The 17,436-nt window shown below is 41.7% G+C and overlaps 2 protein-coding genes across 2 annotated transcripts; one reads left to right on the top strand and one right to left on the bottom strand.

Annotated features, from left to right (window-relative positions):
* Positions 1 to 698: 698 nt before the first annotated feature.
* On the bottom strand, positions 699 to 8,212 carry akap12a (A kinase (PRKA) anchor protein 12a). The gene is made up of 4 exons (XM_070978590.1): positions 7,719 to 8,212; positions 5,675 to 5,774; positions 2,704 to 5,513; positions 699 to 749 (listed from the first exon to the last, which is right to left on the bottom strand). Exons 1-4 carry the CDS (start codon positions 7,827 to 7,829, stop codon positions 699 to 701), a joined length of 3,072 nt encoding a protein of 1,023 aa, XP_070834691.1. The 5' UTR covers positions 7,830 to 8,212.
* A 6,952-nt stretch (positions 8,213 to 15,164) lies between these two features.
* Positions 15,165 to 17,240, top strand: LOC139342536 (syntaxin-11-like). Its single transcript, XM_070979678.1, has 2 exons — positions 15,165 to 15,261; positions 16,287 to 17,240. The coding sequence occupies exon 2, from the start codon at positions 16,289 to 16,291 to the stop codon at positions 17,165 to 17,167; it is 879 nt and encodes a 292-aa protein (XP_070835779.1). The 5' UTR covers positions 15,165 to 15,261; positions 16,287 to 16,288; the 3' UTR covers positions 17,168 to 17,240.
* Positions 17,241 to 17,436: the final 196 nt, after the last annotated feature.

Here is a 17,436-nt window from a genome sequence, read left to right as displayed (position 1 = left end):
CTGTTCAGTTGCAGAGTCGTCACAGATGACAGCAGGTGCTTCTTCTTGTCTCTCCCTCAGTGTTTGATTTGATTCATTGTCAGCAGTCTCGGTCACTTTTGTCACAGCATCTGGCTGTTTCAGAACTTCTACTTCTACCACTGATTCGGGCACTGTCTCTGGTAAGTTTTCCTTTACATGTTGAATAACTTCTCGAATGGTCACCTTGTTTTCCTTGCTATTTAATTCCTCTTCAGTCTCTGCAGTTGCGGAGTGCTTGTCAACCTTCTTAACTGTTTCATGACAAACATCTATGACTTCTTTGGCTTCCGTTACCCCTATCTCTAGCACTGCATCCGCAATTGTCTTTGCTAAATTTATATCGAGGCCGACCACCTGCACTTGAATTCTGTGATTGTCCTCAGACTTAACTGATGGTGCATGCGTCATCACGACCACACTGCCTTTATCTGCTGTCTCAGCCACATCATCCTTTGGCGTGGCAGCCTCGACTTCGTCCTTGAACATTTGCTCACTTACCACAGTGTCTATCATGGGTTCAATAATTTCTGGTGTTTTCTCCATCAAAACATTGGGTATTGCAACTGAGACCTCCTTGAGATTACATACGACTACTTCTGACACTACGGCGTGTTTAGCTGCCGCACTCTCAGTGCCTGGAAGTTCACTTTCTTTTTCTTGCTCAGCACTGAGTTGCACTACACTGAGATGCACTTCATGTTTGGCTTCATCTGTAGCTGAAGCATTGTCTACACAAGGTGCAGAGGGTTTTTCAGAAAACACAGTCTCTTGTAGGACTTGAACATTACTGGCATCGATGTTAACAGAGGATACATGAACTGCTGTTGATGCCTGTAACTCATCTACAACATCAGGGGTGCAGTTTTCCTGCTCAACCCGAGCGTGTTGTGGGGTACTTGCAGTTTCCTGATCCTGTGTTATCTCTAATGGCTGATCCAGTTGTGTGACAGCTTTACTCTCAATATCATCCGTAACTGATGCCGTGACATTGTTAATGTCTGGTTTGGGAATGTCTTCCAACAGTATTTGCTTTTCAAATTCCTGAGCACTTCCTCCCTCTGTGCTTTCTGTGACAACATGCACACACATTGATGCCTTTTCATCAGTTTTGCTTTCAGTTACAGTACATCTTTTCATCAGTTCATCTTTTACATCAGATGGTATTACTTCTGCTTCTTGAACATCTTTTGTTTTGGCGGCTTCCACTGGCAGTTTTTCTTCTGACTCAACCCTCAAGTCATTTTCATGTTTGGGTTCATCTGTAGCTGTTTCCACTGCTGGGATATCCTCGGATGTTCCTTCTTTTTCGAGCAATAGAAGGCTTCCTGTCTCTAAATCTAATGTGGCTGATTGTGCAGCTTGTATTTCTGGTTCATGAACATCTGTAGTTTTGTCTGCTTCCACTGGTAGTTTTTCTTCTGCTTCAACCCTCAATTGATTTTCCTGTTTGGGTTCATTTGTAACTGTTTCTGCTTCAGGGACATTCTCTGCTGTTACCTCTTTTTCAAGTGATTGAAAACTGCCCTCCTCTGAATCCAATGTGGCTCCTTGTCCTTCTGGTTCTTGAACATCTTCAGTTTTATCTGCTTTAACTGTTTCTGCTTTGGGAACTGTTTCTACCTCTGGTTCTTGAACTTCTTCAGTTTTGTCTGCTTCCACTGGTAGTTTTTCTTCTGGCTCAACCCTTAATTCATTTTCCTGTTTGGGTTCATCTGTAGCTGTTTCCACGGCTGGGATATCCTCTGATGTTCCTTCTTTTGAAGAAGGAAATGATAGAATGCTTCCTGCCTCTGAATCTGTGGCTGATTGTGCAGCTTGTATTTCTGATTCTTGAACTTCTTCAGTTTTGTCTGCTTCCACTGGTAGTTTTTCTTCTGGCTCAACCCTCAATTCATTTTCCTGTTTGGGTTCATCTGTAACTGTTGCCTCGGGAACACCCTCTGCTATTATCTCTTTTTCAAGTGATTGACAACTGCCTTCCTCTGAATCCAGTGTGGCTGGTTTTACTTCTGGTTGTTGAACTTTTTCAGTTTTTTCTGCTTCCACTGGTAGCTTTTCTTCTGGCTCAACCCTCAATTCATTTTCCTGTTTGGGTTCATCTGTACCTTTTTCTACTTCGTCAACATCCTTTGATTTTCCCTCTTTCTCAAGTGATTGAACACTGCCCTCCTCTGACTTTAAGAAGGGTGCTTGAACAGTGTCTAATGCCACTGGTTCTTGAACATGTTCAGTTTTGACAACATTCATTGGTAGTTTGTTCTCAGGCTCAACACTGACATGCTCTGCTGTCTGTTTGGGCTCATCTGGCACTGTTTCTGCTGTTGGAATGTCTTCTGATTTTAGTTCCCCTTCTCGTGATTGAACACTACTCTCCTCTGAATCTAATGTGGACACTTCCACAGCTTTTAATGCTTCTGGTGCTGGACTATGTTCAGTATTGGCAGCCGTTATTTCATCGTCCTGTTCTGGCTCAACATTGGCTTCAGTTGGAGGCACTGCTTCCTCTTTGAGTTCATATGTAACTCTTTCAGCTACTGTTATGTCCTTTTCAAGAGACTGAACATTAGACTCCTCTGAATCTAATGTGGCAGTTTGTGCGGCTGCTGATTCCCCCTCTACTGGTGGTTGATCTTGATCCTCAACTTGAATTTGATGAGTGATATTGACAGACATGTCTGTCACAGTTTGGACTTCCTGCTCTATAGTCCCATCTTTAGTTTCAGCTTGATATGCTTCAACTAGAGAACCTACATCTGGGACAATTTCTTCACCTTCAGGTAATGTATCTGTAGACACAGCAGCATTTATCTCAAACGGACATTGCACCAGTTGATCGCTTCCATCAATCCTTTCTAATTCTTTTACACTTTCTTCTGGATGCGTAAGGTTGGCCTCCTGTATTTCATCTACAGTAGTGTCAGCAGTGTTAAACTCCTCAGTAGGAGTTTCAGATACTACCTCCGTGGACACAGAGTTATTGACTTCAAATATGCTCTCTGTTTGGGACGTAGCTGCGAGTTCATTAATTGCATCCAGTTCTTCAACATAAAGACCTGTTTTAATGGCAGTTGCATCTAATCTTCTATGTATTTCCAGAATTGTTGGCTCCTCCTTCGCAAATGTTTCCAGTATTTGACGTGAGAGAGAACTAACTACTTTTTCAGAGTTTAGCACCTCTGAACAAACTGGAGCTGCCATTGGGCTTATGCCGATGGTTTCGACAACCTGCTGCAGGAGTGTATCTGTTTCCATGATGTCATGTTCTGCTGGGACTGGTGTTGTGTTCCCAGATGTTTTTGAAGACTCTGAAGATAACTGGGAAACGGCAGAGATCATTTCAGTTTCATCTGCCAGGGTAATGTCTGAAGCAGGTTCTGGTGCAGTAATGGCCTCAGATGTGATCTCTATCAGGTCCTCTGCTATAGTGTCATCTTTAGCTGCCTCCTCAGTGACTGAAGCCGGAGTGCCCATGGTCTCTGTAATTATGCCCTCCTCTGGAATGTCACTGAGTTGCTGATGTTTACTGATCGACTCTGTAAGATCATCAGATTCTTCAGGGATTGTGGATATCTTTTTTTCCAAAGTGTCATCATTGCCTTGGACTTTCTTTGCTTCAGTTTGTAGACTGTCACAAGGTAGGACTGGTTCAGCCATCTGATCAAGGAGGTCTTGCTGGAGATCAGAGTTTGCTTCCTCAGGTATATGACTTTCTATGTCTGCCTGTGTTTGTATGTTAACCTCTGCCTCAACTGTATCAAACTCTGACAATGGAACCACAGCTGGTGTCTCAGAGTCTTCATCACCTGAAGCTACATCCTTATCAGCCTCATCTGAAGACACTTGGTCTTGCTTTTCAGCAGACTTCTTCTTTTTTCTTCCTGGAAGGATTTTCTTTATTGAAAAGGAGGACTCATCTTGTGTAACTTCACTGTCAGACTGTATATTATCTTTGCTTTCATCCTCATCCTTGGGTTTCCTTTTTGGGGTGACAAGTCTTTTCAGTGATTTCCAAGTCGACCCTCCATCACCTTCTGAAGGACTTCCTGCTTGGTTAGGGGAAGAGGCCAAAATTTCATTCTCATTAGAGCTTTCCAGGTGCGATTCTGCAACATGTTTAGATCCACCATCTTGCTTGTGACCTTTGTTGTCATTTTGAGGTGTTTCGTCCTCAGAGTCGGACGTTTTTCGGCTTCTTCTCCTTCCGGATCCACACAAAACAGCTTCCCATGAAACGGATGAGTCTTTTCTTTTCTTGCCTTCGTCTGTGCTGTGATCTGATATTTGCTCTCCTTCACTTGTTTTTGGTTCTTCTACTGAGCCCGGGATTTGTTTCTCTTCATTGGTCAAGGAGAATCTCTTAATGAGTTTTTTTCTGAAGGAAGCCCACGCACCATCCTCCTCTTCAGCCGGCTCTGCTGTGGGCTGTGCAGGACCTTCTTCTTTCTGATTCTCAGGTGACTCAGTAGACGACAGAAGCTGATCTGAAATATGTTCTCCAGAGTCAGACACTTTCGCATCACTTGACCTCCTGCTTCTTTGCTTTTTGGAAAGTTTCTTTAAATTAGACCCTGACAGCAACCTTTTTAGAGGACTTGCTTGAACTTTGTCCTTCTCTTGTGAACTCAGAATTTCCGGCTCAGTGACAATGATGGTTGATGGATCCGTGGAAGACGATTTCCCCTCATCTGTTGTCTGGGCCGATGCTGCAGACAGGATCTCTGCTTTAAGTTCATTTTCTTTGTCTTTATGCTCTGCCTCAACTGAAGCTGCCTCCACACCTGGACTTATCTCCTCTTTATCCTGCTTTCGGTCTTGTACAGTTTGTTCTGTTGTCTCTGTGACTTCCGTTTTCCCCATGTCTATCTGTTCTTTCTCAGTTGCCTCATTGTCTGCAGGTTTCTTTTTCTTCCGTAGTCCAGAAAAAATTCCAGTTGTAAAAAATCTTTTAATTGGAGTTACGACCACCTCTTCTTCAGGACTCTGTGGAGATGTGGACTGTGGCTTGTCTTCAGGTGTAGCATCCAGGTGTGCCTCTTCTCCTAAAGGTGACATTGTTGCTGCTTCTGCATTATTAGATTCAACTTCCTCCTTGGTTTCTATTTTTTTCTCCCCTGCATTTTCTAGAGTGTCCTCCGATATACCGTCTGTCAGGGTAGGACATGTCGTTGAGTCGTTATCACAAGTCTCCTGTGCTATATTCCCATCAGTATTCAGTTCAGCATGCTCACTTTTGGTCTCCTCGATATTTTCTGGTCTGTTTGGTTTGTCCTTGTTGGTCTCATCAGATACATCTGTTGCTATTTCACTTGAGCCCTTCTTTATTGTCAGTTTCACACCAATGTTACTGAAAAATTTCCTAAAACCTTCATTGATGTCATTCTGCTTTGCTTCAGTAGGTGATTCCTTTTTATGAATGTCAACATTTTTTAATGGTGGTTTTCCTTGAAGGGGCTTTTCTGTTTCTGAAACATCTTCATCTGGTGAAAGGACGGCTAAACCCGGAAAGAAATTAAATATTAAAACACTTCCATTGCACAGCTGTAAAAGACTGATGACTGAGATGAAACTCAATCATCTGAAATCCAACAAATTATGCATCTGTTGATATTACACTGATGTTATATGCCAGTAAGCAGCAGCAAAGAGTACCCACCCTCTGCAGCAATCTCATCCTCACATTGACCATTAACGTTTTCTATAGCCCCGTCTGCTTTTCCGTTAATCTCAGAGATCTGCTCGTTGTTTTTGAGAAGCTGAAACAAAGCACAAAACATAGAATGTACAATGTACCTTTGCTCTTGTGGTAAAAATAAGTATGGAAGCTCATAGACAAACCTGTTTCCATCTCATAGCAGTCAATTTTAAACACTTCCAAGTTCAAAATGGTAATTTCACACACACTTTTTTCAGTTAAAAGAAATATATAGACCCAGCAACCATTTGCTCATGCTCATTGCAACAGAATTTGCACTTCCATGAAAGCAAACAAAAAGTTCAGTCTTTCATTAACTGGGGCTCCAAAGCTCTATTCTGCGTACAAACAAGTCCAGTAACTGTTGGGTGCATGTGATTGTAGTCTTGTAGGTAAACAACCCTAATTGTCCCACAGCCTACCTATAGATATCAAGGAAAATAGATAGATAGATAGATAGATAGATAGATAGATAGATAGATAGATAGATAGATAGATAGATAGATAGATAGATAGATAGATAGATAGATAGATACTTTATTCATCCCCAAGGGAAATTCACAATTTTTTATAAGAGAGTTAAAAACTGATTTCTTCATTTAGCCTTTAACTAGCTCTGACTTTTCCTGTTTTTATGTTTATTCTATGTGAAGCACTTGGCACATTTGATTATTTTGCTTTACAAACAAAGTTTGTTTTTCCAATGTGTTTTAATGCCGCCTAATTTGATGGCTAATTACATTTTTACCCCAGTGATGTGGAGATACGCTCTGAATCGAACTGTGACCATATGCCAAAGGATCAAAAGCCATAATATGATTATGGATGGCTGTGGGCTGATCAAATGTCATTTACATTGCACTTACATGCATCAAGCCTTTAGTCAGGGCTGTGAACAGGCACCGCTTTGTTTTCACTCATCCTGAACTGAACGGGTTAACAGACCCTGACCAAAACCATATTTATAAAAATGTTACACTGGGGAAATACACATGCTAAAATACCATTTATGCCATGTCAGTTATTAACTTATTTAGAAAAGAAAACCAGATTACTCTATTTAAAGTCAATTTAATGAAAGAGCAAGAACAATAGGACAGTATGTTTGCTGTATTAACTTGATACAACATTAGACTTTATTCAAATGAAAGGATTTGTCACAGTGGCAGACCTATAGGCCCATATTCCATCCAAATCATGTACTCACCTAAGCCACAAAGGTCAAAGATGTCATCAAATCAGCACAATGACATGATTATTGTTCATAAGACATTAATTGTTTATTCTAGAGGTACAGTGCTGTCTAATTGACTTCCTGGTCTGCATGACCCAGTGATCATGTTGTACACAAATAATCGATGTTGCCTTCTGCTGAGTGCAGCACAGGGGAAATTCCATCCCTCCCCTGGGCTTTACTGAGGTTCCTCTAAGAATGAAAGGTCATTATTCCTCCACACTGTTCCCTTCAATGAGGCTGTGAAAACAAGCTCTACAGCCAGCAGCTCCTGCATGGAACTGTGTGCCTGTTAGCCTCAAACCACCAAAGCAAAAGTCACCAAGGAGGCATGTACACTTCCTCTGTTTGACAGAATCAGACAGGTGACACGCGTTTACAACAACTTTTCCGAGTTACTAAGAAGAAACTGGTAGTAAAAGCTTCATTTTACACCTGAAAAAAACCGAGCTTGGTGTGCTCAGGTCATCCTGATGAGACAAGGACTTTGTTTTTGTCTTTGGGTGGACGGATGTGCTGGCAAGCAGCAACTGTACTGTCCTGACAACAGCGACAAAATCCAGCCTCAGCATTTTTATTGCACACAACAACCACTGACTGCTTCTGGAAACGTAAGAGGCTTTACACCAAAGACTGTGTTACTGCAGAGCCTCGAAATCCTTAATACACAGATAAGGAGGAAAGCCTATTATAAATAAGTTTGTCTACAAACATGATAGGAGTTATCTGCAGCATGCCAACAGTCTGGATGGGTGCGAAATAAGATGATACCTTGTCTTTGGTGTTCTGCTCAGTCTGAGCATCATCCACTTTTCCTCTCTCCTCCTCCGCCGCTGCTGCATCCTGCCTGCCCTCCCGTTGCGCAGACTGAGCGTCTCCCATTATCGGAACTGCAGCGCGTCACTATCCGGAATGAGCCGCACAAGTGATGGAAATATCCCAGATGTACGCAGGAAAAAGCAAGCCGGAAGTTTCGTGAGAGGGCGAGAGAGACGGTCAGCTCTCAACTGCTGCAGCTGGACGTTGAAAAAGTCCTCTTTTTAGCCGAACACCTCCCTGCAGGATCACATGAAGCTTATGAGCCGAGCCTGGTCCGGCCCGGCCGGACTCGGCACGCCTCTCGCTGCATTAAAAAAAACTGCAGAGGAAACAGCATGTCCTCAGATGACTGATGAAACGTCCGAGCAACATGCATGTATCTGCGCCGCTGCACGCGCTCACTGCCTCACAGCGCTGTGAAATCTTCAGTGTTATCAGTTTAAAAACACCTTTTCATTGGAAACAGCTGCATCACACGAGCTGTTTGCCAGGTTGATGCTAACAGAAAGGTCTAGGCTGCTAAACCCTCTCTTGCTGTGCAGTAACCTTTAAGAAGAGACTTACTCATTTCCCTTAAAAAAAAAAGGAAAAATGTCTATGAGCATTTGTGCAACTACAATTAAAATGAACAGCACATTTGCCTGACTGGGGAAATTGCATTGCAGAACTTTTATGTGATTAAAAGTCCAAAAACAAACTGCATAATAAAGAAACTTGATCATAAATAAAGTTATTCTCCTTTTGTGTCTCCTTTGCACATATTGTGCATTCACAAAATCCTCTCAGGGTCATTGTGTGGCTTGAACTTTTGCCTTTCTGGGGGAGGCTGAAGCTGTGTGTTTAGCTGGATAACTGAGGGAGCTAACTTCATTATGAGGTCTGTCCTGTCAGCTCATGTCAGTAAGAAAAGAGATGATGATGATGATGCAGTCTTCATCTCTTGGATTACAGTGATGACTGCAGCAGGTGTGATTTTCAGAGGCTGTTTTTGAAACTGAAAACCTGGATGAGAGCAAATGTTGTAATAGATCAAAATACAATGAAGTAAGGGACAACTGAGCATGGAGCGAGTTTTCTAAAAGTCACTTTCGAATGAGGCATCCTCTTTAAAGGGATGGCAGGTTTAAACGAATGACTTTATAAATGCTTATTTTATCATCCGATCCCATTAAAGCAAAGACATCCCATGCACCAACTGCTTCATATAGAAAAGACAGAATGGACATAAAAACAGGGATAGAAAATTAATGAAAAATAACATCAGGTGGACAATAAAACCTACTGAATAATAGTAATACAATAAAGTGAAAAATAGAATACAAAGAATGCATTAAGTATAATAAAATATGCCATTTTTAAGCTAACTGACTCCTCTGATATCTATAGGTAGTGTGTTCCAGAGCTTTGGGGGGGAAATGAACAAACACTGCATCCCTGATTATCTTTGTGAAAGGGCTGTAAAACCTGTTAACACTTTAAACTGCGGACATGACGGGTGAAACCCTCAGTTAAAGCCTTATTAACATTTGTGGCTGCAGACCTTGCGGCTCAGTAGAAATCCATGAGCGTTCGTTAATGGATTACCAAACGTTAGAAATGGATTAGCAGCAAATATAAAGAATATGTCAGTGGGATTTTTTTTCACAGCCTGTGATGTCAAAAGTGTCCTCATTAATGTCTTATGAATTATCTATAACACATCATCAGTAATGCCATGAGTTGCAGTGTCCAGTGTGCAGTATACAAGCTACATTTGCTGATTAGTCTAACTGCAATCAAATCCGAGCAGCATTATATCTTATGGAAATGATCAAAGGTCTTAATGTCAGGATTTGTTCTTGAAAATGGAAATCAACTGACCGGTCAAATGTAACTCTGGAGGAGAACAGATTTAATGTAATTTGTAGATTAAACGGAGACATGTGGGCAGAATGTCATGAGCAGAGCAGGGCAGAACAACACGAAACGCCAGTCTGGAAAAGCTTGGCCTTCACCTAAAATTGGGCTGACCTCAGGCTGGAGATGATAGAGGAATGAAATTAATCTAAAATTTGTCTGCTCCTCAACCGTTCAGCCGATGAACACAGTGTTGTGGCTGTTCAGCTGTCCTGACATTTGTTTTTCACATCATGTGTGGTCGCTCAGTGGTTCTAGAAAACTCCGCTGATTCCGATGTCTTGCATGTGTTCTTTTGTGAATGTGAATAATGTTTAATGTGAAAATCTAAGAGCTGTTATAGCTGCTGACAATTTAAAGGAACAGTTTGACTTTTTATTACACTTACTCATTTGCTTTCCTGCCAAGAGTTAGATGAACAGATTGATAGCACTCTCATATGTGTATAGGAAAATATAAGGCCACAGCCGCTTAGCTTAGCATAAGGGCAGCTAGCCTGAGTCTGGCCAAATCAGCACTTCTAAAGCTGACTACTGAATAAGTTGTGACTTATTTCATCTGAACAAAAACTGAAGTGTAAAAACAAAATGCTTTTCTTTTTTTTTCTTTTTTTTTCTTTTTTGCATTTTTACATGGGGATAATTTTGGGACTATTTCTTGGCCGGGCGCAGTGACTTTCTGAGGTGACTTACTGGCTAGCTGTCTCCTCCTGTTTCCAGTCTTTATGCTAAGCTATGCTAACTGCTGGCCATTGAGAGTGGTATCAACTGTGACCCGCCACGGGAAAACCAGCAACAAGTCGGTCCAGCGCAACTTGTGTAAACAAAGAAAAATCAATTTTTGAAAAAAATAAAAATAATAATAATAATAATAATAAAAAAAAAAATTAGTGATTTTCTTTCTTTCTTTTTTTTTTTGCAGAGTATGTAAGTTGAAATCATGAAGAAGCCACTCCCTGTTTCAAATAACAGTATCAGGGGCCTTAAAACCATAAACTTTGTATGTGAATTTGGGTTGTTTTAGAGGAATTTGTTGGCCCTAGTTGGGGGTGTGGTGATTCAACAGTAAATTAGCATACTGGCTTTCTTAGGCTATTCACGTTTCCCTTCTTTTGTCGGCCAATCAGCGGCACCTTAAAAGGGAACCACATGGCTACTTATGCAGCTTCTGGTTATGCCAACAACAATCTCACTTCTGATTCTGAACCCCAACTAGAAGATGAAACTAAAGAAATTGATGAGAGCGACTGCATTACACTGGAGTATTAGCGGAGACATTTACTGTCTCCTCTAATACTTAGAAAAAAGGCAAATTATCTTATTTCCCAAAATGTCAAACTAAAAGTGTGTTAGTGAGCTTCAGTGCTCCTTGTCGTGGATTCTTGTGCTCTCTGGATCTCTTGAACACCATTCTTCTCAAACATAATCCCTCATTTTCTGTTTGGATGATGGTGGAGAATGCTGGCACATTAATCCATTGGTGAGTGTGAAAGTGAAGGATTATGCAGGTTTATTCTCTCATGCACAATTTTGTTAGAGAGCAAATAAATCCACAAACTCTTTCAAATCCACCCCTGCTCTAATTTCCTGTGTTTTTCAGTTCATTAATGTCCATTTTACTGCCAGGAAGGTAAAAAGAGGGGAAAAGTGATACCAGTGAGACTGTGCCCACCTCACCACAGTGTCCTCAGTGTATTTCTCAAGTAGTCTTCCTTATTTGTGTTTAATCTGCACAGATTAATTATATATAAGAGTTTGACACAAGTGATATGTTTCTTACCATGTCATGCATTGAGTTTTGGTTCCCGGACAGCCTCAGAGCAAAGGCCTTAGCATCAGGCTAAAGACCGCTGAGTCGCTCTTCCCAACTCAACTGAAGTAAAATAGTATTTGAAGGATCTGTCAGCAGATAGAAAGCCAGCTGGTACTTTTTACTGCCATGTCTTTGTCTTATGTCAGTGATTAATTAGAACAGATGTGACTTTCAGACAAGGGATGTCCATCTCATTTTACAGAGGAAATATCTCCATTCAGACAACTTAATAAGTTTTTAAGGGTCCAGCAGTTCAATTTTATATGACTTTTTGTGTAAAAAGAGCCATATTTAAGTGAAGCAGTCCAGTATAAGAAGCCCCTGTACTGCAGTATACCTGATATTTACTGCTAAGATGAGGACGGCTTGACTTAAGACAGGACTGATGAATCACCTTAACTGCACAAAGTCAGACCTTGGGAAATCTCCGAGCAGAGAAACATGTTCAAACCCATGACAGGCATTCATGTTAATTTCATTACATGTCTGCAGACACTGCTGCTGCTGTTACTTGAACCTCAGTCCGAAGCCAATAAGTTGAATTAATTAGAGTCACAACTTTGGTTAACTGGAAACAGCTGATGTTTTCTACATCAGATCCAGCAACCTAACCTCGAGGCCCCATGCACTGTAATGTGATAACACGCAGGGGGTCTCCATGAATCAGTCTGCATGTATGTGCGTGTCCTTTTGTGTATATTTTCATGGTGTCACGCATTAGTGCAGCTGAAATTCCTTTTTAATGCTTGCTCTGCACTTTAAGTTGGCATAGAGAACATAAAGGTCAGCAGAGTTCTGATACTGTCGTTTTTGGTTTTCTCCTGTATGTTTTTGCAATTGCACCGTATGTGTTTGAGAAGGAAAATGAAATAATGTCATATAGCAATATAATAATATCAAACTTAAAAAGCATTACAGATTAGATTAACATGCTGATTACAAACATAATCATCTTGATATTAGAGATCATTTACTCAGTGTGCGTTCATTTCAGTGCTTTAATTCTTAGTGTGGGAAAGATATACTGATTCCTTTTGTATGATTAAAATCAATTTAATTTCTTATTACTCCAGCAATATTTTGAGTCTTGGTCCAGTCTTATAATAAGACATTTGTTTTGGTGACACACAAACCGAAGGCTTATAAGGTTTTCATTTCCAAAAAGAAGGATCTGCAGAGAAATCCATCATTGTGACCTGAAGGGATGTCAAATGTACTACTTAAGGATTTCCAAGTGCACAAAATAGACCTTTGTCCTCAAGTTTAGCAGATTTACAATCCCTAATGAAGAAAACAGTCTTGGCACACTCACAGTGAATTGTTTCTCAGTGTTTCTGTGCCTCGGTCTCGTAGTTCTGAACCTCTGATAAGCAGTGAGGCGGTTAGATTTCGCCTGATTACACGCTCCTCAAGGTGAACAGGCGATACGTCTCAAACTCACGCTACAGTTTATTTCTTAAAAAAAGACCATGCAGCTCAAATCAAAGGCAGCTGACTGAAGAGGTAACAAGATTTAAATCAGTCCATGTAGTAACATCCTTTATCCAGTCATGTGTTCACAAAGTGGTGAGCCCTCTCCATCCTCTTTGTGAACGACTGAGTCTTTCCAGGATTCCCCTTTCATACCCAATCATGACACTGTCACCTGTTACCAATCAACCTGTTTACCTGTGGAATGATCCAAACAGGTGTTTTTGGAGCGTTCCACATCTCTCCCGGTCTTTGAAACGTGTTGCTGCATGAGATTCAGAATAAGCAGATATTTACAAAAATCAATGAAGCTGATGAGTTCAAACAAATTAAACATATTGTTTTGTACTTTTTGCCAAAATGGATTCATAAATTATCGCATTCTGTTTTATTTCTGGGCCATTTTTAAGAGTATTTTAATGCAAATACTTTTGTACTTTTACTTTGGAAGATTTTGAATGCATCACTTTTACATGTACAGAGATCTAGGTAATTCAATTTTAAAAACGGATTAAAACCAAGAATCCCTCTTCCTTTCCATACTTGGCATTACCCACAATGCAATGCTGCTAGCGGCTAATGTAGAGTAACCATGAGCTATAGCCTCATGCAGAGATATGATAACTAGATTTAATCTAGAACTTTGTGCTTTAATGGAAAACCAGGAAAGTTTTATTAGATTCAGAAAGTGTCACAATTAATATATTGATAACATATTTGACATTGACAAACATTTACAGCCCTGATCCCAGAACAGCTGGGACACAGATGGAACGCTAGTCGTGGCCAATGTCCGCCAAGCAGAGACGAGAAGTGGGCCTCAGAGGTCTGCTAGCTCTCTTCTTCCTCACTGATTTTTGTTTTGTTTTGAGTAGTCTTCAGTCCTGACTCAAATGACATCACATGAGGCAACTTATCGGACGCAGTGCAGCTCCACTCGAGCTGTAAAAGGCTTTATCCAGCGTTGTTCCCCCATATGCAGTGATCCTCGCCGGCACCTGTAGACAGGCTTTGCTCAGTGTGATGGAGTTCCTTTAACATGATTTCTCTCCTTGCTTTGCCCTTCAGCACCAGCTCCCACTCACAGCGTAACAGCCCAACACTCACATTCTGGCAGTGTGCAAGGCTGCCATCTAGTGGTAGCAGTTTTAATCACCTGAAAGCTACTTTATAATGCAGTACTTTAACTTGGTTGAGTGTTTTGGATGAACAGTATCAGTAAATGGCAAATACATACCTGTAAAAGTTTTGTTGTTGTTGGAGAAGTAGTAACCGGGTAAGCTGTATGAACACGCCAAACAGGTGTCTCACACAAGAGGGGAATAAAATAAATGATTGCTGCTTATATTGTAGCTTTTTGGGGAGTGTTTCAGCCTCATTCACGCTGCTCTCCTTTTCCTCAGAATCAAGCGTCAGTTACACGCTGGAGGAGTTTGCATCAGCAGCTTAGTCAAACAAAAACTTTGCTAAAAAAAAACAACAAAAAAACGAGAAAAGCCAGTGTGACTCAAAGTCATGGAGGCTGCTGGAAATTACGAATCACATTCAAACCACTGCCGCTGGTGGAAATGAGTGTGAGTATTGCACAGCTGCCTACGCATCAACTAAATCCATTTTCCTGATTCAGATACGCTCGAGCTTCTTTTTGTGGCAGCATGACTGATCATCAGCTGACAGTTGGTGGCTTCATTACACGCAGGATGAGAACAAGCATTTGGTCACATTACATTTTGAAACATTAGAAGATTGTTGGTGACAAAGCAGACAAACTTCTGCAATGATTATGGTTTCTTATCACATATGAACACTTTAGTTCAACCCCTGTAGAAGATAACATATCTGAAATGCTTCCTCTCTGTTTTTACTTGCTTTTAGTGTCTACTGTCAGTGCATGGTGACTTCTGTCCTTGATATTATCTTATGTATTTTCTTTACATGAGTCTCTTTCACAACCCCTCATCACCTTATACGACATGAAACATGAAGAACAACTTAGAAATCTGTCAAAAACAAAAGTGCACTTTGGTGACAGCTGCCTTGAGAATAAAGAAGAATGTAAATACAGATATATCAGACGTCATCTTGGCTTCACCTTCCTGGACGTCACTCCATGCCTCCATGTGACACAAGAGGAATGCAGAAAGTTTTGTTTCTAAAAGCATTTCGTCATGAACAGGTGCACAAGTGACAATGGTTAACATCTCTAAAAATCTTGTCGTCTCGCTGCCCGTTGGACAGAACGACCGTTTCTGTGAGCAGCTTCTGCTACAAGGAGAAGAGACTTCAAAGCCGCTACTGATAACAAACTGACATCAAAGTAAGGAGCATTAATTCTCTTATTAATATGTTTGATTAGGTTTGTCTGAGATGGGAGTTTAGAAAATTTGAACTAAAAAGGCAGCATTTAATAGAAAACCTGGACTCAAGGCCTCTTTAAACTCACTCTTGAGGAAAAGTGTGATAAAAATATTTTTAAAAATGCACATTAATCTATTAAAACCAACAAACTGCTTTCTGTCAGGCTGCTCAGCATTACTGATCCTGAGTCCTCGGCTGTCTTCATTGAACTCCACTTAAAAAAACTAAACTCTAACGTTTACTGACTGATTGCATACCTGCTGAAATACTTTTATATTGTCGTTTTCTGCTTTTAAAACTTGTTTGGTAAGTCCTCAAGGGAGATTAAATGTCCTGGCAGATCAAGTGCATTCATCTGAGATTATATGATACTGAAGAGGCAGAAAGTTCTCTCAGCTGCTTCACACGTCGAGTGCAAAGAGTTTTTGACTGCGCGTTGACGCCTTCAGTCAGGCTCAGGAAATATTTAACACAACAAGTACAAGCTTGTTTGTTGCAACCAATCACTCTTCCTCTTTTCATGTCTGTCTTTCAGCGTGGAGCTCTTCTCGCCGCCTTTCTGTGTTAACAAAACCCCTTCAAGTTTTGAACAGTCACCCATAATGAGTGTTAGATCTTCATCTCAGTGGACCCAGTTTACTTTGAGCGTTGACCCATTAAAATGAGGCAGTGTCTACTCAGCTGCACGTCTATGAGCTTGTCACTGAGCTCAGGTGACCATTAAAGCTGCACTAATCAATATATTTTCTATTAACAGCAGATCAAATGGCTGTAATGTGAAAGGGAGTACTCATATATTAGAGCCCATGACTTTACTTTTCTGGTTCTCTCTCACTGCTCCCATCAGTGTCGCAGTAGTTCTTGTGGCTCCTCAAATTGAACTTAAAACTCCTTGTAGGAGTCCCAGCCTCGTCCTAACATGATGAATCTCGTACTGTAATATAAATAAATCTTTTCTCTTGCTGTTTTTTGTTTTGTTGTCAGACATGAGAGACAGGCTGAGGCACCTCCAACAGGTGCAGACTGACTCTGAGGGGTTCAGCACAGTGGAGCTGGACAATTCATCAGGGTGTGAGGCGGCAGCAGCAGCACCAGCAGCAGCAGGATCACATCCTGACCAGGACCTGGACGGCGTCCTGCAGGAGGCCCAGCAGATACGTCTGGAGATCCAGCAGATCCAGAACGACATCAGTGAGCTGAAAGATGTGAACTACCAGGCCTTAAACAAGACCTCGTACCCCGCTGCGACAAAGCGGGACTCCAATGCAATCGGGGCGGATATTAAACGCAGAGGGGAAGCTGTGCTGGAGCGGCTGCGCAAGATGAACGACCAGAGGAGGGAGCTCCAGGCCGAGCGTGGCAGCTCTGACCCCACAGTGCGCATTGCTCGAACGCAGTACCAGTGTCTCAGCAATGCTCTGCGGGAGGTGATGTTCAGCTACAACGACACAGAGATGAGCCACAGGGAGGCTTGTAAGCGGCAGATCCAGAGGCAGATGGAGGTGGTGGGCAGGGAGGTCAGCAAGGAGGAGCTGGAGGAGATGATGGAGAGCGGGGAGCTGAACGTGTTCAGCGCTCAGGTGGAGGGCAAAACGGCGCGCTCAGCTTTCCTGCAGATCGAGAGTCGACACAAGGAGCTGCTGGAGCTGGAGAAGAGGATCGAGGGGATCCAGGAGCTGTTTCTGGACGTGGCCATGCTCACGGAGGAGCAGGGGGCAGCCGTCAATAACATCCAGAAACATGTTCAAAATACTGAAGTGATGGTTGAGGATGCCGTGTTCCAGCTGGACAGAGCCAACACGTCTGACAAAAACAACCCCTTCAAGAGAATGTTTTGCTGCTGCTTTCCGTGTTTCAACAATTAGGTCTGATGGTGGTTTCTGTCCACTGGACTACTTTAATCCTGACAAAACAATCTCCCCACAAGGTCCATTTAGTAGCTGCTCTGGAGCTTTCGATCCATGAAAAATACTCTCAGTCTCAGTGAATTGGTTCCAGGATGAGGGTAAAGGTCAAACTGAGTAAAGATCACATGAGTTACTAACAAGCAACAGGACCACTTAGTCACTTAATATTGCTCAAGCCAATGAGATTTGCAGACAACCTTAAAAAGCTGCCTAAACGTGGATGCATC

Source organism: Chaetodon trifascialis, chromosome 14 (assembly GCF_039877785.1).
Source record: "Chaetodon trifascialis isolate fChaTrf1 chromosome 14, fChaTrf1.hap1, whole genome shotgun sequence".
Taxonomy (NCBI): Eukaryota; Metazoa; Chordata; class Actinopteri; order Chaetodontiformes; family Chaetodontidae; genus Chaetodon; species Chaetodon trifascialis.
Note: the sequence above shows the minus strand (reverse complement) of the source record. Positions and strands in the feature narration are given on the sequence as shown.